The 21,783-nt window shown below is 28.0% G+C and overlaps 1 protein-coding gene across 3 annotated transcripts; it reads right to left on the bottom strand.

The window, feature by feature from the left end:
• Positions 1–400: 400 nt before the first annotated feature.
• LOC129976368 (multiple coagulation factor deficiency protein 2 homolog) lies at positions 401–15,247 on the bottom strand. 3 transcript variants are annotated; one of them, XM_056089902.1, is made up of 5 exons: positions 15,117–15,247; positions 5,825–6,003; positions 3,691–3,777; positions 2,647–2,816; positions 401–553 (listed from the first exon to the last, which is right to left on the bottom strand). In XM_056089902.1, exons 2-5 carry the CDS (start codon positions 5,986–5,988, stop codon positions 450–452), a joined length of 525 nt encoding a protein of 174 aa, XP_055945877.1. In that variant the 5' UTR covers positions 5,989–6,003; positions 15,117–15,247; the 3' UTR covers positions 401–449. The 3 variants fall into 3 exon arrangements, with proteins under 3 accessions (XP_055945877.1, XP_055945878.1, XP_055945876.1); XM_056089903.1 differs by lacking the exon at positions 15,117–15,247 and adding an exon at positions 13,516–13,654; XM_056089901.1 differs by lacking the exon at positions 15,117–15,247 and adding an exon at positions 6,103–6,164.
• Between the last annotated feature and the right edge of the window lie 6,536 nt (positions 15,248–21,783).

The raw sequence follows: 21,783 nt of genomic DNA on the forward strand, positions 1-21,783 counted from the left end.
ATTAAAAATACTATCAAAATATTATTTCCATTGTAAAAAATATGTTTTATCTTTATTGCAGAATGGTTATAATGTGATTTGTGTCACAGGGATATTGTTTAATTCATAATGTAGCCAACTGGCACATTTTAATTGTTTTGTTAAAATTTCATCAGAAAAAATAAACTAAATTTTTTAAAAATATTTTTTAAATTTATATACAGCTATTCAAAACACATATATCTTTTTCGTAAAAAAATGAAAAGTTATGCATTCTAGGGTTAATGAACGTCTTAAAATATAAAACTTTTGAAACGAAGTCGCTAAAAACAGTTGTTCCCGCATTTCGCAGATACTTTATATACAGAAAGAAAAAAAAAAGTGAAATCAAATGAAAAACAGCGTAAACTTTGAGTTTCCTTTTAAATAAAAACAAATTTTAATCGAATAAGTTACAGTTGAAATGTCAATCAAATCTCTCCCCTTTCTTTAGCTCGGCCAAGAGCGAATTCAATATAGGAAAGATATCCATCATTATCTATATCTTCTTCTTGAAGGATTTCGTCAATGTACACTGAAAAAAAAGAAATAAGAAAAACAATTTAATTTTGAAATAAAATATGCAATAAGGAAAACAAAGGAAATTTGAATCATATTATAACATATAATAATATTTATTGCGTGGTTGCGATTTCAGTACATCACGAAAAATAAATTACCTTGACAAGGACAAAGATCCTTCTTTACTAACTTAAAATTATTTACATTTCATACAAATCTAATAATAACAATAATAAAAACATTCATTTTTGATACACTCGAGCATTCAGTCCACGTGATTTCGTTTATGCAATAATTTTTCTTTTGTGACTCGTGCTACAGCGAAACAGTTTTATTTATTTTTTTTCGTTGAAATAAGAAAGAAAAAATATATCGAAAATTATTCTCAATGGTTTTAGGCAGTGTAAGAAAGTTTGTATTTACTGAGAAAACTTCTTATTTTCGTTTATAACACCTGATTCCGGCTGCGGGGGTTTGGTGATAAGAGATCGGCTTCAAGATTGAAGGTTCCAGGATCGAGACTCGATTCCTCCGAAGAATCGTCGTACAATTGAGGTAGTTACGGGCCAGGGCCAAATGTTATTGCCGCTACTGTAATACGAAATTACGGAGAGATGTCAGCAGCTCATTGGTCGCTCTCATGATCTGGTGACGGTTTAATACTATGAAATCCGTTTCAAATAATCCTTAGCTAAACTAATAGTTGTTTTTTTAATTACTAAAAGTCGTTTTCAGTTTAAAGCCCTTTCTAATTGGTGCCCACAATGTGTTTTCTATGTTTGCATTTAACAGAATTTATGGCATTTTTGTTAGACAGATGGAGCCCACCTATGTAAATTGTTCTCAAATTCTCTTTCCTAAGGTTTCATCAAAAGCGACAGAAACCTTTAGGTTAAATTAATTCTCAGAGGTTACGGACATGATTACTATAAATAGAATCATTTAGCATTTTTTGATTTCCAGGATTTTTAATCTGTTTCTCTCTGAGATGCAACAGAATTTAGTAGGATGGAGAATGAAAAAGTATTAAAATATCTCTTTTGTAGAAGAAGCATCTTTTTAATTCAAAGAGAAATATACTATTAACTTTTTTCTTTATATAATAATAGTCCAAGTCTGAATAATAAATCATCGACAACAAAAACAACTTTAAGTTACTTCCACAATTACCGGATCTCACTGTACTGGATTTCTTCATAAGAACTACCTCATGGCCAGATTGGTTTGCTATTTCAATTAAAATTGTAAGACCTTTAACTCCATATATCCGATGCTCCTACCATTATCTTTTCTTACATGCTATGAATTGTGAAGTACAAAATTCTGTCTAGCTTTTATATGCGTATTATGGTTGATAGAGATTGAGGCATACATAATAAATGGACTTAAAGAAAAAAAGTTATTCATTTTTTTTTATTCATTACGGGATATATCAGTTTAAAAAAAAAAAAAAAAAAAAACGTGAAGAAGCTGACAAGTTTCGCACTCGATCTATTTTTGTATTTTTTGTATTTTATATAATTCCTGAAGGAGATCTAGAAAGCGATGTACGTAAATTCTATCAAATAGCCCATACCTGCTTTTTTTCTTAAATATCTATTTTAAAATTAGAGTTATATATAATATAATTATATTAGTTCTATATGCTTTTATAACTATTATGAGAGCATATAGAATTAATGTTTGCAGAGATTATAGAACTAATAGTATATTTTATTATTAAAATAATATATTACGGGAGTGGAGATTTTAGTAAACCCATCATATATACGTATATGTACATACACATATATAAAGAGGAGAATCCTATATGTATAAATATATATTGCTTTTATGTTAGTTATTGTCTTTGTTGATTTCTCTTTATCATCTCTACAGTTTAAAGAATCATTCCTCTATTTTGTGGGTTTCGAAACAGCTGCAGTTGCAGTTTTTAGTTACATCACCTATTCTCATCATTAGTATCTAAGTAAATCAACAAAAATTTAAATGGTAGAAAATCAAGGTAAAGATAATCAAAATATTCATATATATATATATATACATATATATATATATATATATATATATATTAAATTTTATTTTAAAGCCTGTATTCGGACTTACGAGCATCCTCTTGGAATTTGTCGTTCCACCATGCTTGGATAGATTGCCGGATATGGGGATTCTCTTCGATATCTTTCTGTGTGAATTCATTTTCTCTGTCCATCACGTGGTTCATGGCGGCGAGAAGTTCCAAACCATCCAATTGTTTGTCACCATTCAAATCATGAAGTCTGAAGAAGAAGGAGTTTTGTTATTAGAGCCGGATCGCATCTTGAAGTTTCTTTCATAATTGTTTCCATTTTAGTTTAATCAATTCATAAATATATTTTATAGGTAAACTAGAATAGAGTTATCTTTAATTGCATAATGAATGACTTTTCAAATTCATTTTTTAAAACGCTTGTATGCGGAACATAATGCTGAATAAGCTTAACGAATTAGAATTACTATGAATTCTTTAATTGTAAAAACTGTTTGTTCAAAAAACAGCATCTAAGCTCGAAATGGCACTGTAGCAAAAACAAGAAATAACAATGTAAAAAAAACTACAGGTTATGGAGACCACAAGCAGTGATTTATATTTAAAAACTTATCATTATTTTCACAAATATTTCAAGTTCCAATGGAGTAATAGTAGAAATAATCTAATTGTATTTGAGTCTGATGATATTTCTTAACTCCCCATCTAAGAAACGCAACTCTTTATTTTTGAATTTACTAATTTATTTTTTTCTTTTGAAAATGCAAATAAAGTAAGTCAAAAAAAGTTATTACACAAATAATTAATTATAAGTTGATGGCATTTTAATCGCCAAACGATTTTTGCTAAACCGAATTCATATTACAAAAATAGAAGGTCATAATTTTTTTTTTATCAAAATCAATGATCTAATTAGAAATATTTGTAACTAAGAAACAATTTTGAGTAAAAAGTGTTTCTTCTCCGAGTTTAAAAGTTAATTAAAAAATAATTTTAATTATAAACTATTAAAAAAATAACAAAAAAAAAAGGTTGAACTCTAAGATTTGAAAAGAAAATTCATGTCAATTGTAAATCAATTTGTTGAATAGGACTAAGCTTCTAGTATAAATCGAAATTCTTACTGAAAATAGTAGTTTTCCAACTCCGCTTCACTTAAGTCGCCAGAGAAATCCTTCATGTACATATCTTCGAGATCTTCTTTCAAGTGGCTATATAAAACATATTAAATAGATTAATAATTCAACTATGTTAGAAAAAATATATTTCTTCTTATTTTTCAATTAATAATGAAATGAATTTCCATAATATTTCATGATGATGATGAGTACTTCATTCATCTTCTAAAATCATAAGCAATTTTTCGTTTAAACTAATTTATGAAGAAATTCTTTAGTGATCAAATATTGCACATTAGCAGGGAAAACTTCGAATTTCAATCATTTGTCCTTTATTGAAAGAATCCAATATATTTGATATCCACTTATTGATATATTTGGCCAGTTCAAGACATTTGCTTTAAATAGCTTAAAGTTGTCCTATTTTATAATAATTCATAAATAGTTCATAAGAAAAAACATTTAATTAGTAATTTAAAAATGTTTGAACATTTAACATTTTTAAAAGTAGATTCTTACGAATTATCTTTTTCAGTTTTACTGTACGTAGAATAGAGTCTCTTGAATATGACCAATGTAGATGACTCAAAGGGAAAAATAATAAGAGTAACTAGAAGCCTCCGGCAATCAGGTATTCGTTCACTGCATTAACAACATTACTTTAGTAATTTCATTTAGTTTTGAGGAACTCATTTTATTACAGCAAACGAAAGCATAATTTCAAATTATGCTTGCAAAGTAAACAGAGCTATATGTTTATATATAAAAGGTAGTATTTTTCTTTGTCATTAATACTATCACAAGCAACATTCTGATATTCTCATGATCTCGTTATTGAATTAATCTCCATCAGTTCGAAAATAGAAATAAAAAAAGAGAGTATTTCATTTTCAGTTTTAAATTTTGAAATCCATCTCATATTTTAATATTGGCCATTAACTTATTTACTGGCTCTTATTATTTGCTATAAAACATTCCAATTTTAAATATTTGTGTTATAAAGTTCTGTTGCGCATCCGTTTCTTTGCATTAATTTCTGAATCAAAATTGTTCAAAACATTGCTCTTTTCATGTTCCTTTATTACAAATTTTTGAATGACTCCTAGTCGTTCAGTTATAATTGTAATTAATGAAAACACATCACTTATATTTTTTATGAATATAGCGTTATTAATTTAAATAAGCAAATAATACTATTGAAAAGAAAGTAATTTGATCAGTATAAGTAGGAAGCATAATTGTTTCTTTGGGTTTGCTATTACAATTTTTAAATGACCGTGATAACCTTGTGTATAAAATAAATAAAGTTTAATATTTCTTGTGTATTAAATAGGGCTAAATCTAGATTGATGCGTTTTCTACTGGTCACTAAGTAAAACTTCTTGAAGTAATCATTACTGTATAACGGTCCCCCTTATCAACAGCCATTTTTATTTGACAAATCAATAAAATAAAAGTAAAAATGGCCTCTAAAATTCTTCCGAGAGGCAGGGGTGGTCATCCTTCAACTTTGTCGAAATTCATTCCCTCCGTTTCCTTGACGTTATGAAACTTTTATGCGTAAAAGCGAAATATATATATATATATATTACCGGCAAAGTTTAAACTCCGATATTTTATTAAAATCCTAAGCAAAGAATGGAATTATTCATATTTTACACATTTCGTAGGCATTCTATGCAGTGGTAGTTAATAAATTAGCAAAGTATGAAAAACATCGTCGGTAAAATATAAAATTAAGTGTAATACAAAATAAAATTATTTTTTTCTCTATGTGACAAATAGATTCATGCTTTATTTTTTTAACAAAAAAAAAATATATATATATAAATGCTGTTTTGTATAGCTCCCATTTTCTTTTACTTATTTTGAATAAAAGATTTTTATTGACACTCCTTTATTATTTTTTCTAAACGACATTTGTAATTTTGCAGAATGTACATCTTTTAAATAAGTCTTATCATGGCCTTTTTTCATTCTTTGCCTAAACTGTATTTGTTGTTCGATAAAATGCCTATGTGTTACATATAACACATGTCAAGGTATAGGCAAAATACTATATAATAATGTCTAGGATAAGAACACAACATATTCATATTAAACGTTACTTATAATTTAATATAAATGAAAACATAATCACTCATAATCTCGAAGGTATTTCTTGTCTTTGAGGACATTTTTGGGTCCATCTTTCTGGGGCAGATGGTGGCTGTGGCCCTTGTGACGACCTTCGTGACCAGTCATTACGTCACACATAGCAAGCAACATCGAGACACAGAAAACGATTCGGGTGAAAAATTCCATATTTTGCAAGAAGATCTGAAAGGAACACAGAAAAGCAATATATTCAATAAAATATATGCAAATATATGCAAAACATTTTTTTCCTCCAAAAAAAAATCGTTTGCAAAATTTTACTTGGCACATTTAGCGGAGTTCTGATTGTGCGCCGGTTGCTAAAAATAAAAGAGGAAATTAAACTGCTAGGAGCAGGTGCCAAAATTCTCCGATCCAGATGAAAAAAGAAAGAAAGAAGAGAAAAGAAAGAACTGTTCTGTATCTAGGATTCGAAAAAAAAATCACAGGCCATGATATTTGAAAACGTTTTATTTTGCATCTTGTTTAAGTTTCTTGTTGAGCGTTTTAGCACTTTGATTTTTACCAGCTCTAGAAAAATATTCTTTTTTTATTTTCAAGCAAACAAAATTATCCATTCTATCATTCGAAACAATATGAAAAAATTAATAATTTATACTATTTAAAACCTCTAAGTTTTAGTGAAGAAAAGAATCTGAATTTAGAGAAAAGTGATATGATTGGTGGTGCAGCATTCTTATCAGGTTATAACTATACTGTCCAATTAAATAAAAAAAACTAAATAATTCGTTTATTGATTTTAAAATATGTAATTCCACGCATGTTTTAACTATAAAATAGGTTTAAGATGTAATATAGAGATAGATGTACCTCATAAATCAAAAAGCTGTATCTTTGAAAAGAATCCAAAATTTTTAAGATTCATTTTTTACTAGTTTTTATTGCTTTACTCATTTTCCATGAAAATATTGAGCCAATGTTCAAATGCAGAATTGGAAACATAATGAAATATTTATTTTTAAGAAAAGTTTTGCCAAAAATTGAAGATTAGAATTTGTAATTAGTTACAGTCAGTGATTGATTTAAGGCATTTTGCAGTCTTAAGCAAAAATTTGTCTTATGAAGCCTCTTTTCAAGAAACTGGTTGATTTTGTTTCTCATTTTAACTTAATCGTCATATTAAGGATTTACGTAGTTTAATCTCTTATTGTAGCAGATTGAGAAAATTTGTATGTTACTATTTATTTATTTTTTATGGCCCATGATTTCGTTGCTTTCAGGTTATAATAATGATTTTTTAATAGATAAATATTGTAATAGCAAAGTGGACGTAAGGAAACAAATTAGAATTCAACCCGTTACAATTTTTAAAGTATTAATATTATACTAATATTTTATCATATTTTTTTACAAATTTATTTATTTGTAACTAGGTTAACATCATCTTTTAATCGACCTGCCTGTGGCGTTCTTCTGATCAATGGCTGTAGACAACTGCCAGAGCCAGAATAATACTCATAATAGCTTTCAAAAACAACGGGCAATAATCTTTTGTGGTTTAAATTTTCTGTTCGCTAAATCTGAAAATACAATATCAATGCAAGTGGTTGGTGAAGAAAAAATGCATTACCCTGCTTTTTTATGATTTTTTACGGAAATAATCAAAATAATATTTTAATCGACGCAGACGCATTTGTTTTCGAGTTTTGACGGATTTCGACGCTTTAGATTATTTAGAATTTTAAAAAAATTCGTAATTTGTAAAATTTTTGTCTTTTTACACTTATATGACCATGTAATTCAAAAATACAACAAATTAAATAATGGAAATTTAGCAGTCAATATGAAGAGATAGTTGGTTTTATCTTTCGTTGAAGGAGTTGGTATGTAAAGCAATCCTTTTACCATCTATTGCATAAAGTTTCTACCTATTTTTATAATTTTTACTTCAATAATGGCACTTAATGGTTCAGAAATCACGTTAAAATTTTAAGATAAGAATAGCACTAAAAATAGAAAAAAAAGAAAAAAATTTTAAAAATAAATCTTAAAAATGAAGCCCAAAAAACTGGAAGTTTAAGTCATTAGCAAGGTTATTGTACATAAAATGAAACAAAATTCTTGATTTTGCATATGATAAATCTTTTGTGGAAAAAACACATAAGATAAAACAAATGTATGAGAAATGCTACAAAAACTGAAAATATTTTGCTGCCTTAATTTTCAATAGATTCTTCATTACAGTAAGTTCTGAAAAACGCACTATTTAGAAAAGAGAGCTACTTAGACCATTTTTTAATCAGAAATTAGGTACATTATGCTCTCAGGATGTTCCTTTTAAAGTAGACATGGATAGGAAGCTCAGGGAATTATCAAACCCAGATGTCCTCGTTTTACATCATACACCTCTCGTTGGAAACAGAAACTGACCCATCCGTGTAGAATTTGCACGGCCGATTGGGCTGGAGTAGTAGTGAAAGGATTAAGGAAAATACAATAGATTCTTTTTAAATTCCACACTTGTTATTTCCGCTAGTTCCCGCTTGTTGGAACATGTAATTTGGCGATGAATCATTATTTTCTGTAAAAACTTGAACCTCTCCCTTTTCAGTACATAATTTGTCTGTCGGCTACTCAACACCTTAAAAGATTTTTCTCCTTAACATATTGTTAGTTCATTTCTTTTAAATAGAAAAAAGTATAATCGTATAATAAATACAATCATGTTTACATAATTAATCTAAAGTCCTAATAATTTCTAAAATCCGACAGGTATCTGGTCTCATATGTATCGGATTAGTCTATTGTATTCAATAAATCTTATTTAATTAGTATTATAGTTAATTAATAATATTTATTTTTTAACTTTCCTTATCTCTCACTGTCTTACAATAAAAGTATATTTCATTTTCTTCCATGTATTAAATTATAATTTTTTTTAAATGTGTGAATGTTTTTTAAAAAAAGTATCATTGACTATGTCACAGGGCGCACGATCCACACCTTATATGGCATTCTTATGTGAGAATACATGAGGAAGTGAAGGCAAGAATATTCAAAATTAAAAAAAAAAATTATTAGAAGAAAATCGATTTTTCAGATCACTTGAATGTATCATACGCTCCTCTTTGAAATCAACTGACAATGATTTAAAACACTTTCATGACTTCTTCCCGTCTTCATGACCTTCAAAAAGTGGGAATAATGAATTTATTTGGTGGCTTCAATCACCCATGGCTAAAGGCTTTGTATCACTATGCGTCTCTCAAATCGCGGAACCCAAAATTGCAATTTTTTTATCTTTACTTACAGATTTATTTAATTTAAATATTTTAAATTGTACATTATCGTAATTGTTTTGTTCGAAATTAATTTAACATGGAAAATACATTTTCCTTAGAATTTTGAAGGGTTTTTAAAAATTTGTGCGACTGCCTTTTTTAGATCCACGATGACTTAAAAAAAGCAATTTACGAACCTTACAAAGCAATTAAGAAAACCCTGAAGATCTCTGTTGAATTGTGGAAAAAATAATTTGTATAAAAATATGTTAAGTATATAATTAAAAAAAATGTCAGATTATAAAAAAAGGATTTTGCTGTACCTTGTGTGAAACATAATAGCCATGCTTAAAAAATGGTTAATTATTCATTAAAGACTACCATATTCTCACTTGATCATACATGATGATCATATATATATATATATATGATGATATGCTAACATTATAACTAATTATTAATTATATTGATCAGTAGACGCAAATTTTATTTTATTTTCCATTAAGCAAAACACAAATATCCTTTCAAATATGCACTTCGTTTGTGAACTTCATGATCTGCCATTTCAAAAATTGATATAAAAGTGCTAACGTTTCGTTCCGTCTCATACCCTCCCTCACCAGCCCTTCCCAATCGCTAGACTACTGGAAGAGAGCCCCATTTTCTCAATACGCTGGGAGATAAATATATTGGCACACAAAAAGGAAACCTTTTTGAAAGATTCGTTGTAAGGTTTATAGATGAATTGACAGGACTAGCATTTAGCCGATCGGATTGATTACTTTCAATTGGGTCCCGCTCTTAAGGAGCCCCACGGCAGAATGCAATCTTTTCGATTACGAGGTGTTACTCGCCAGCGTCGGGCAGGACAATAGCTTCGAGCATCATTACAAGAGGTTCAAAATTGCAAACAATTTAAGAAAGCTATTTTTTTCTCTCCGTATATTAAAATCAGTAAAATCTTTAAGAAATTATTCGAACAAAATTTGGGTAAATTAATCTTCTTTTTTTTTTATCGTCTAATATCGGATTATGATTAGATTAACATAGACCGTTTTTTCCGATACAAATTTATTCTGGAACTATTAATAGAAAAGTTAAAAGTCTTGCACAGAAAGGCTATATTAGAAATAAAACAAGAAGTCTGGCCTCATTTTAAAAATTATAAAAATAAATGCACCAAAGAAAGTTTTAGTTAGTTAAAAAAGTTTTCCCTTTTTCATAAACGCAGTTGTTTTGCTTTATTTCATTCTAAAACTGAAGATGTGTGAAAGATGCTGTGAGGAGGAGGTAAAAAAAAAAAAAAAAAAAAAAAAAAACTGCGTTTCAAGTGCGTTTTAGAATGAAATAAAGCAAAACAAGAAGTCTGGCCTCATTTTTAAAAATTATAAAAATAAATGCACCAAAGAAAGTTTTAGTTAGTTAAAAAAGTTTTCCCTTTTTCATAAACGCAGTTGTTTTGCTTTATTTCATTCTAAAACTGAAGATGTGTGAAAGATGCTGTGAGGAGGAGGTAAAAAAAAAAAAAAAAAAAAAACCTGCGTTTCAAGTTCATTGAAAACCAGGGCGGATACCTAATACTAGTCCAAGCCTTCTAAGAACGACTTTGTTAATTAATTATCACAGTTCTTCTTGTTATAGGTCAGGTTCTTAATAAACAGGGGCCCAATTAGACAAAATTTTGTTCAGCCACGGTTTACAGCTAGCTATCCTTAAAACCTATAAAATAATCACAAAAATATATATAAAAAAATGTTAAATATTTTATGCCGTTTTGGCGAAGTGGGGAAGAATAAAAATACAAGCAAGAGAATCTTCATTTATTTGAAAATATTTAAATATTTTACAAATATTGATTTTTTTTCAATTCAGCATTTTTAATATTAAATTCAATATATAAATATCAGTCTATAAGTAACAAGCAGAATCTTTTTACCACTTCTAAAAGATGCATAATTGCTATACTAATTACACTTTTTTTTCAAAATATTTTATTATCTTTTGATTTATGAAACTATTTTCCCGTTTTGCAAACTCGATTTGAGCCAGAAAATTGAACAGCATTCCCAAAATATTTACTAAGCTATTTAGGAATACAGGGATATGGAGGAGTAAAAATTAAATTATCAACTGCCCCACTTAATTTCTATAATTGTTTAACACTTAATCTCTGTAATTTTGTACGCTATTGGGTTTAAGATCAAAAATAAAAAAAAAAATTCATATTCATTAACAAATTTTTTTCTACAAAATGTTTATTTCCTTCTCGGTAGATGGCACCATGCTCAAGAGAATAACGGTTTACTGAACTTTCAAAATTTGAAAATAACAGTGCCGCCATCTATGTCCTATTATTAAAATTTTCAAAAGATCAAGAAAAATATTATTATTATTATTATTATTTTTTTCAAATCTCCAATTTAAAAGTTAAGGGAAGAATTTTATTTAAACAATTAACATTTTAAAAGGTGAAATAGCACACAGAAAAAATATTTAATCACTTTTTTGAGTTATAGATGTAATAATTCTAAATTATTAGAAGAAGATACAAGAATATTCATTTAAGTATGAGAGAGAGCAAGCAATCGATACATTTTATTTCACATTTTCTAAGATTATAAACAATATTTTTTTCAGATTTTGCTTCAGTGATGTAAAAAAAATTAAATCAGAAAAAAATTTTAAAAATTAAATAACAGGCACTTATTTTTTCTCATCCCATTTTAATGAAATATATCGTTTTATAGAAATTTCTTTATAACTTTTGCTTTAATCTCAACAATAGAACGATTGTAAGAATATAATTATTGTTATCAAATTTCCTATGTAACATCTGATACAATTAATTTCACTGTTAAAAATCAGTCTCAAAATGAATCTTTTCAAATGATTAGGATATAATTTCTCTACTCTTGTCTTAAGTATATCCTGAATAAAACAGAAATAAAAGTGGGAAAGTTTAAGAATTCTAAGAGGTTACTGTTTAAAATAAAAAAGAAAGAGGAAAACGCATTATTATTTTAATAAGTATCTTAAATAAATAAAAGTACACTGTTTTTTTTAATTATAATATTTGGGAGACAGACAACGCTCAGAATATCAAATACAAAAAAAATTTTCAACTTCATTTTTCTGGAGAAAATTTTAAGAAGGGAAGATAAAGAGAAAAAATTAGCAACTCCACTTTCTTCTCAAAAATATTTTTTTCCGACGATTACGTAGGAAGAATAGAAATTCGGAAAAAAAATACAATAAAACAAACGTTAAATTATAAAGAAATACAATTTAGTTTAGTTCAAAAATACAATAATTTATCTAAACAAAAGTGGTATTTTAATTTTTTTTTCTTTTAGTTTGAAAGCTTGCAACATGGACTGATGTTCAATATTGTTGTTATTGCTTTATTTGGTTTATAAAATAGCGATTTCTTTGGGATAGTAATCTTTATTTAAAAAACTCTACATTAAAATATTAAAGTAATAAACAATTGTTTGTCCAATCATAATTCAAAGCCTAAAAATATTAAGCTAAAACTTTTTTTAAATAAATTGTCATAATCTAATACGGCCTGGTTAACAAAATATCAAAACATAAAAAGAGAAACACCAAATTTGGCGAATAGGTATTTTATAATTGGAGATAATTATCTAACTTTGGCTTCTTGAAATTTTTAATTGCATTTTCAGTGAGTTAAAGTAATCAAAATTTTGACTTTTTCTCTCAATAACGCCAGAACATATAATTACATAAAAACCATTTTCACATCACTTTAAAATTTAAGTTGGTAGCTTTACATTGATAATAATTTATTCTTATTTAATCTATTCTTTAATTTAAATAAATTTTCATATTAGTTTCAATTATTTCATGATATAATCTCGTAATAATACTTTTTTCTTTATATAATTGCTTACTATAGATTACTAAAGATTTTTCAATTTATTATGTATCAATGCTTTAACATATTTCATAGCACTAAGTGGTTTTCTGCTATGATAGTAGTCTTAAAGTGGCATTCTTTTCATATATTACATAATGTAAATGTCGTTAAATACAAAATACAACCACTGTTCTAATCAAATTAGATGACAACAAAACAAGTCTAAAATATTATCCCAATTATTTAAAATATTTCAATTAAGTTTACCAAATAATTAATTTAAATTTATTTCAATATTCAGATTTAATTAAGATTTCATTCATAAATTCTATTTTCTGCAATACATGCACACGTGGAATAGAAAAAAAGAAAGCAAAAAACGAACTTCAAGGTATAAAAGGAATTACAAATGGAAAGAAAAAAAAAATCATAACCTATAATTGAAGAAAAAATTATATAAACAAAGAGAACAAAGAGGCTATATCTGTTGCTGCACACCGATCTGTTGTTCTTTAACAAATAAATTTTCCAATCGTAACAAGATTAACAAGGATTATTTAAAACAAAATGTACCTCTTGATTTTTCTTTCCTACAGATGAAGCCAGCAGACGATTTTGCTGAATGACTGTTGCTTACGCGGTGAAAGACAAAAGACTCAGCTGTTTGACAAATTACAAAATGAAAAGGAAATGTTCGTATTTCACACCTGTTCCTGTTGATAGTTCATAAAAATATTAAATGGAATTTTGCGTTACTATTCTGTTCGTAAATTCACTAACAGATACGTGTGAATTTGACTTATAAAAAGCTTTTAAACGAATAAAATGAAAATTTAATGAAGTCTTTAAATACATCTCCTTTTAGAGAATAGAATGTTGGAATGTTTTAATGAAATCTTGTGAAAAGGAAAATAAAAATTATATTTAAAACATTTTTATCAAAATAAATTTATGCTACTTTCTTAAACATTCTAGAAATCTTAATTTTATAAGTGGCAAATACAGAATATCAAAGATTTTAGTAAGATCTTAATTTATGTATAATCTTTTAATTTATGATATGTTTTTCAATGTTTTTTTTTAATTAGAGACATTTAATTTTAAAATTTCTAATTTTTTTCTTACTTTTAAGTTCAATTATATTCGACTTTCGAATTCCTGGTGTGTTTTCTTTAATTGTTTTAAAAATTAATCTTTTGAATTCTTAATATGTTTTATTTTTTATTTTATAGGGTGAATATATTTAACTTTTAACTTGATAATCGCTTATAAATTTTAAAATATTTTTACGGCATGATTTTCGAATCAATAATACAGTATATTTTTAAAAGTCACAATTTTTTTTCTTATATTTATTTGTTCTAAAAATATCAAATAAAAATAAATATAAATATATCAAATAACTCTATATATCGTTTAATCGTTCAGTATTTGATCAATATATCAAATAAAAATAAAAATATCGTTCTGAGAATTATAATATTCCATATTTATTTTGTGAAGAAGTTATCTTAATTTTTTAATTTAAGCCTTTTTCGACGTGATTGCAAACAAAGACTACTTTATATGTGTCTTGCCTTAGAGCGCCAACACACATTTATATTTATTATTATTGGAGATTGATTTGTCATATTGTGAAAGCGAACCTTGAGCACGAGGATGGGAGATCACGCAATAATTCAGATGATTGCCAATCTCGCCTGGTACCATTTTACGTGGTGTGGGTGTTTAATAATCATACTTTGAACGACGAAATTCAAAACTATAATGGTTCAACGTTTGAAGGAAATGGAAACGGTGCATAATGTCATATCGTTATATGTGGCTGTTCTGTTATCCATTCAAACATATATTATATCCTCTCGAAAAGAAGGGACGAATTTTTTCGGAGCTAATGTTTCTTCAAGTCTAAAAAGTTCTGAAATATATAATTCACGATAAGAGTATAAATACCCAGAAAATCACCACGAATCAGTAAAATTCCCCAAAATTAATTCCACTTAGATTTGCCCATATGCTTTCTTTAAAATATCTACGGAATATTAGTTTTAAATTTTCACTTTTTTTTTTTCCCCGAAATACAATTTATTATTTTTAAAGTTCAGATTCACCCCTAAAATTAATAAAATAAATACATAATAATAATAATAACAGTAATCAAAATAAGTACTTACATTAAATTTCTGCAAAGACAATAAAACTAATTCCACTTTCTATCAGATGTCAGTTGCATCATTTGATCAAAAGCGAATGATGGAGAATAAGTGTTTTAGAGAAATATTGCACCTGTTCCATTTTTTACACGTATATGAGGCTGATAAGGTAAGTTTCTACGATAATTTTTCCCGCATTTATTTTATTTATTCATTCATTTTAGGATTGCATCATAAACAGTTGAGCATTTTCATATAATACAATAGCAGGATATTTTTTGAAACTAATTTGTCGGAACTTCAAGCCATCGAGTAAGTGACTCTTTATAACCTCGCAAACATTGTTATTTTAATGGCGAGGAGAGGGGTGAGGGTGGAGGGAGATTGAAGCCTTGAGTTATATTTATTTATTAAGATGTAAAATATGAATTTTTGGTCAGAAATTTGAAATTGTGAACGTTTAAAATATAAAAATGATCACAATTTTAATTAAAATAGAAATTTGTAATTTTTGGATATTTTTTTGTGTGTAATTAATTAACTAATTGCAATAATATTGACTTCCCTTTTCCCTTTTAAAATGACGTTGCTAGTCTTTTTCACTCCACTTCCGCAAATTTCCATACTCCATTGATTAAAATCTAAGATTCTTTCATTGTCATCATGTTTAAAAGAGCATGTTAGATACATTTGATATTTAACTAGATATTGGAGTGATAAGAGTTTCATGTTGCTGAGGGATTTTTTTTTTGCCAGTAAATTACAAATTTTTATATTTTTCTCTTTATTATAAATAAACACGCTTATTCTACCTTTAGATATATCGATTCCGCGGCTTTTATAGCTTTCTTGAATGTCAAGATTGGCATATTTACTTTAGAAAAAAAAAAAAAAAACTTTATTCTGTTTGTTTATTTATAAATTAGATTTAAGAACCCAATATAATACCTTATGTTAAATTAACTCCGAGTAACTCAAAGCGGAAAATTGGTTAGCAAAATTATTATAAACCAATGGGAGTGGTCTCCCTAAAACTTTCTCGCATACTCTCTAAACTTGTCGTGCTAGAGAATACCTTACATGATATTGGCGTACAATAGTTATGAAATATTAACGTTTGGCGTGAATTTGTATTTTTACTGAATCTATCGTGCCATATTTGGCGAGTTATTTGCGATTAATCCTTGGCATGCCTTAACAGTATCCAAAAATCAAATTTTTGTTTTAGACATATTTTTCCCAACTGATTGAAACAAAAATTTGACACAAAACTGCACTTGTAGTTATAAAATCCCCTGCCAAATCTAATATATTTAAGTCATTGCGTTACTTGTTTCTGAAAATACAAACCGACTGACAATCAACCCGTCTTTGGATTTGGCTCAAAATTTTACAGGTATCTACACTACAAATGTTAAATCTGAGTACCCAATTTTATATATCTAGTTCTCTTTCTTTTGTACATATAGTTTTAACTTATATTCGAACAGCCGGACAGACAAACTTCCTCTGAATAGATTTTACACAAAATTAGGTATAGAAATTTGCAAACTTGGTGTAATAGCCGTATACCAAATTTCCACCGTCTAACTCAAAGCGTTTTTCATTTATCTTTGTCACAGACAGACGGATTTTCCAAAAATGTGTTTTTCGAACTGAGGGAGGATTAAAACATGGAGATTTGTCAAAGTCTAGAGTTCGAATTATTTTTGACGATTGCTATACTTTCTCTATACTACGAACACGAGAAAATAAATTACTATGTAACAAAAATTAGTTCTTCTTTAAGCAGCGTTCACACGAGGCCAACTATAATGATCAATGGAAAGAGACGTCTACTTACGGGACAATGGTAAATGGTTGCCTCATCGGGACAACTATTTGCCATTGTCCCATTGTGGTCACGTGCTCTTCTTGAATTAGGCGTGACCTTCCATTGCGCGCAATAGTTCGCCTCGAGTGAACGCTGCTTTACACTCCAGAGCAATATAATATTATATGGAATAAAAACGGTGGATCAAATCACAAAGGTGCCTTAGAATCTTTGGATCCAATTAAATGGATTACACCAAAAGATATTATATATTTCTTAAAGTAAATATACTTCGAAAAAAACAACAACTAATAATTATCAAAACAATAAATACTACAGCTCTTTTGGTAACTTTCCAAATTTTATTGAAATTTTAAAGTGGTTTCGAGCAAGATAATCACAACACATGAATTTGATGCATAATGATCAGTACTCCTAGACTTCTGTATAAATTCAATCTAGAAACAAATACAATTTGTAATAGATGCAATGCTCAGAATTACCTGAATCACATATTATTATCATATGAGAACATGATATTGTTTTCGCTTGAGGTTTTTGGAGCCTCAAAATGTGAAGGCAACAAATTGGCTATTTATACCCTTTTCTTTTATTTTGGAGTCGGCTTTCACACTATAGCTTTTGAAATATCTATCGTCTGCTAATGTAGTTTTATTTTGGAGTCGGCTTTCATAATATAGTTTTTCCATTATCTATCTTCTGCTAATGTTGTATTTCCCTTGGAAATCACAGTGTTATTCCCTAACTCGCGCAACATTTTTTAAAAATAAACAAAGCAAATTAAAATATTGTTTGTTTAATTGATAAAGATTGTTGTTTCAGGGATAATTTCAACTAATTAAAATAAGGTTATTAAAAAATAATGCAAACGGTTGTAACATTTGGCGATTTATCGCCAACTAAAGTTACAATTTAATTTCCAAATTATACATTCTCTGAATTCTTACGAATTATCTTAATTAATTTAAGTTATTAACCAGTTTAAACCGGTTCGAAACAATCATGAGACTATCAGATTACGCAAGCGTCGATATTTAGAAAACCGATAGGGTTTTTTTCATTTCAAAATCGGTCGAGCTCCAAAACTTTGTTTGCCAGCTAGAAAAATTGAAAATGAAAGTTAAAAAAATATTTTATATATATATATATATATATATATATATATATATATATATATATATATATATATATATATATATATATATATATATATATAATTTTTTTAAACTTTCATTTTCAATTTTTCTAACTCGATATTCTGACGAATCTACACGTTTTAGATCTTACTTAGCTGAAATAAAAAAAGGTCAGTTTGCCTTTCTTTCTGTGACAAAGATAACTCAAAAACAATTTGAGCTAGACGGATGAAATTTGTTACATGGTCTTTGCACCAAATTTGCAGATTTCTATCAAATTTTGAGTAATATCTGTTCAGAGGAAGGCCTTATGTTCCGCTGTTCGAATATAAGTTAATATGGTAACAACAAAACAAAGACAGCTAGATATATATATGATTCGGTACACAAATTTAATAGCTAAAGCGTAGATACCTGTCAAATTCTGACCAAACCTAAGAAAGGGTTGACTGTTTGTCGGTCTGCGCTTTCACAGAAATGTCGCAAAAATTCAAATTACATTAATTCATCAAAAACGCAATGCCTTAAATATATCAAATTTAATATGGGATTTTATGACTAAAATTGCGATTTTATGTCAAGTTTTTGTTTCAATCGGTTGAGAAAAATGTGTCTAAAACACAAATTCAATTTCGGAAATTATTCAAAAAGATATTTTCAAAAAGTTGACAAAATTCAGCTAAAATTTGCAAGACTATTTAATTGATATCATTAAAAAGACAATTTTTAAAATTTTGAAACGACATAAAATTTTTTTTGTGAAAAACTATTTTTGCAAAATATTGCGAAAAAAGACCAAAATTAATTGTAAGTTTTAATTAATGTAAATTCTAATTAAAATATTTTAAAACGCATTAAAAAGACTCTAAAATGCACATTTCCTCCCTCCAAGCTCTTATATGATTAATCGAAATTTTAAAAAAGAAGTTTATTACTAAACTAATCACCTCTGGTGAGCAACTGGTCTGTAGGGAATATTGGTTATAATTAAGACTAGTCTCCTTTGGTGACATGCTGGTTAGAAGAGATATTATTTATCTTTAATTTCAGTTAAATCGTTTATATATAGCTGCACATCAATGATACAAGGAAATTGTCAGACAGTAAAGATGACTTTGATTTAACTGACGAAAATCTTCCCTCAATATGCATATTGTAACATGGTATCATAGTTCTATTAAAAGTAAATGTGTAGTTCATCTATCTTATAAATTTTGCAATATTATGACTTCAATTTTTTATTCACCTCGTAAATTAAACAAATATTTCAAAAAATCGTTCTCCTTTAATTTTTAACAATGGGAGAAAATGACATTATCAGATAATTGGTGGAACGATGAACACAGATAAAAATTCAGGACAATAACATAATCTATTGTTGAAAAATAGGCATAAAAAGTTTTTTAAAAAATGTGAAATTTTGCTACAATTTATATGACATTAAATTAATATTATCAAAAACACAATTTTTGAAATTTTGAAACGGCGTCAAATTTATTTTTCTGCGATAATAATTTTGGATGAAATAGCGGGAAAGTCGATAAAATTCAGCTTAATTTTGATTAATTAAAATTTTATCTCTCCAAGGTGCTTATTTTTACCCGCCATGGTGTATATGTACAAAATTTGGTAGCTATAGGTCAAACGATTTAGCCTGTAAAACGTCAAAACATACATGCATTCATCTTTATTATTACTATAAATTGATAATATTTGTTATATAGTACTTTTGCCAAATTCGATAGTTGTAGGTAAAATGGTTTGACCAGTAGAGTGCCAACACGCACACGCACACTTTCATTTTTATTAGTAGTAGTGGTGATTCTTCATCGTATTTCAAATTTTTTTATTTTTTATTTGCCATTCTTTCAGTAAACCAAGTGACGTAAATTTCTTTACTCACACAATGCTCAAAATATTATTCGTTATGATGATGCTAGAAGTTGACTCCCCCCCCCCCTCCCTTTTGCAAGGTATATATTTGTGGTGAATAGCATATAAGCCAGTTAACAACTACGCTACATGAGCGTGCGCTTTTGTATCCTGGTTTTGTTACTGGACTGCGAACCACAAGGTCCCAGGTACTATCCAAGCACATCACATATCGCCAAATTGATGACCTCGGACAATGAACCTTCGACCTTCGTAACAGTTGTTGTGGCGCCATCTACCCGCAACCAAAGTCGTCAGACTCACTTGACGCAGCAACCAAACGCCGCCAGACTCACTGGGCGCAGCAGCATCGGCAACCACTCACCCACACACACTCGCTATTCAAATGGGCCTTACCTCCGACTCACTGGAGGGAGAGTACTGTGGTGAATAGCATATAAGCCAGTTAACAACTACGTTACATGAACGTGCGCTTTTGTATCCTGGTTTTGTTACTGGACTGCGAACCACAAGGTTCTATCCCTCGCCCATCGCATAACGCTAAATACTTTCTGTTTCTGTGATAAACAGTAAAAAGTATTTCAATATATCTCGTAGCAATCTAGGTAAGATGTTGATACAAATATTTAATAAGAATTGTTTCTAAATAATATCACATTTATGTGATTGAAATGCCATGCGTAATTTTAATTCTTCATACCAGTCATATTTTGTCAAAAAAAAAGTTTACTTTAGGGTCTTCTCAACAAATTTGAACTCTCTATGTTAAAGTAGCGTGGGGCCGTTTCAGAAACTTTATTAGAAATATGAGCGCATATGTCTCAAACAAAAGTATCACCTTTTAATTAAATGACTGGGAGATAAAAAAAAATCATGTTTGCAATTAATATCTTAGAGATTTATTAATGGACACCTTTTCAAAATTAGGTTTGCAAACCAGTATCCGCCAACCTCGATCTATATTCATAACTAATCGTTTTTAATTCACTGCTATCAATATCTGTTAAAAAATTCAAGGAAACATTGTGTGTAATTATATCTTAATGGCTTGAAAAACAAAATATTTTAAACTTCAAATTTTGATAGACATTTAACTTATACAATTTTATAAGCCTTACGACATTATTTGATCCATTCTGCTATGCATTTTATGAATTCCTCTAATTTTCTATCTATATATATTCAATACATCGCAGGAAACTGTAAGAGAATTTAAAAACGGGTGAAAAAATATCGCCATTGCTTGATTTTGATGTTAAATCCTAATTCTAGGTACAGAAAAATTTCAAAAATTTTATTAAGTGCATAACTTATATCGGAATTTACACAACATAAAAAAATTAATTGAATCGTTATTTCTTGATTATCGACAGTAAAATATAAAAATAGGATTAAATATTGGTAGTAGCATGAAAACGATTTTAATTTTGCTTCATCAATTTGAAATATATTGAAAGAAAATAGGTTTAAAATGTTAAAAATGTTTCTAGATTTTAAAAATAGAAAGAAATTAAATGGCAAAAAATGGTATCATTGGAACGATGATTTTTAAAATTGTAAGATGATTTAAAGATTATTCTAATTTTGTGTTATTTTAAAAGTTTTCACAAAAAAAATGACAGAATTTTATTTCCTTTTTAATTAATTAAAATCTAAAAATAATCTAACTCAATATAACTTAAATCATTCTCTCTGCATTAATGATGGACCTAATACCACAGTCTAATTATAAGTCCTAAAAATATCTTTACCTTTAATTAAGTTATAATTAGTGTTTACGTACATATTTAAAATTATATTTAGAAGAATGTTTTGGCTCAAGATT

Source organism: Argiope bruennichi, chromosome 7, assembly GCF_947563725.1.
Source record: "Argiope bruennichi chromosome 7, qqArgBrue1.1, whole genome shotgun sequence".
Classification (NCBI taxonomy): Eukaryota; Metazoa; Arthropoda; class Arachnida; order Araneae; family Araneidae; genus Argiope; species Argiope bruennichi.

What these genes read in the sequence shown, in the direction of transcription:
- LOC129976368 (XM_056089901.1), bottom strand. An exon ending in AAATACCTTCGAGATTATGA is followed by an intron (nt 3,778 to 5,824) that starts GTGATTATGTTT and finishes TGTTTTATATAG; the next exon opens with CCACTTGAAAGAAGATCTCG. An exon ending in CAAATTCCAAGAGGATGCTC is followed by an intron (nt 554 to 2,646) that starts GTAAGTCCGAAT and finishes CTTTTTTTTCAG; the next exon opens with TGTACATTGACGAAATCCTT.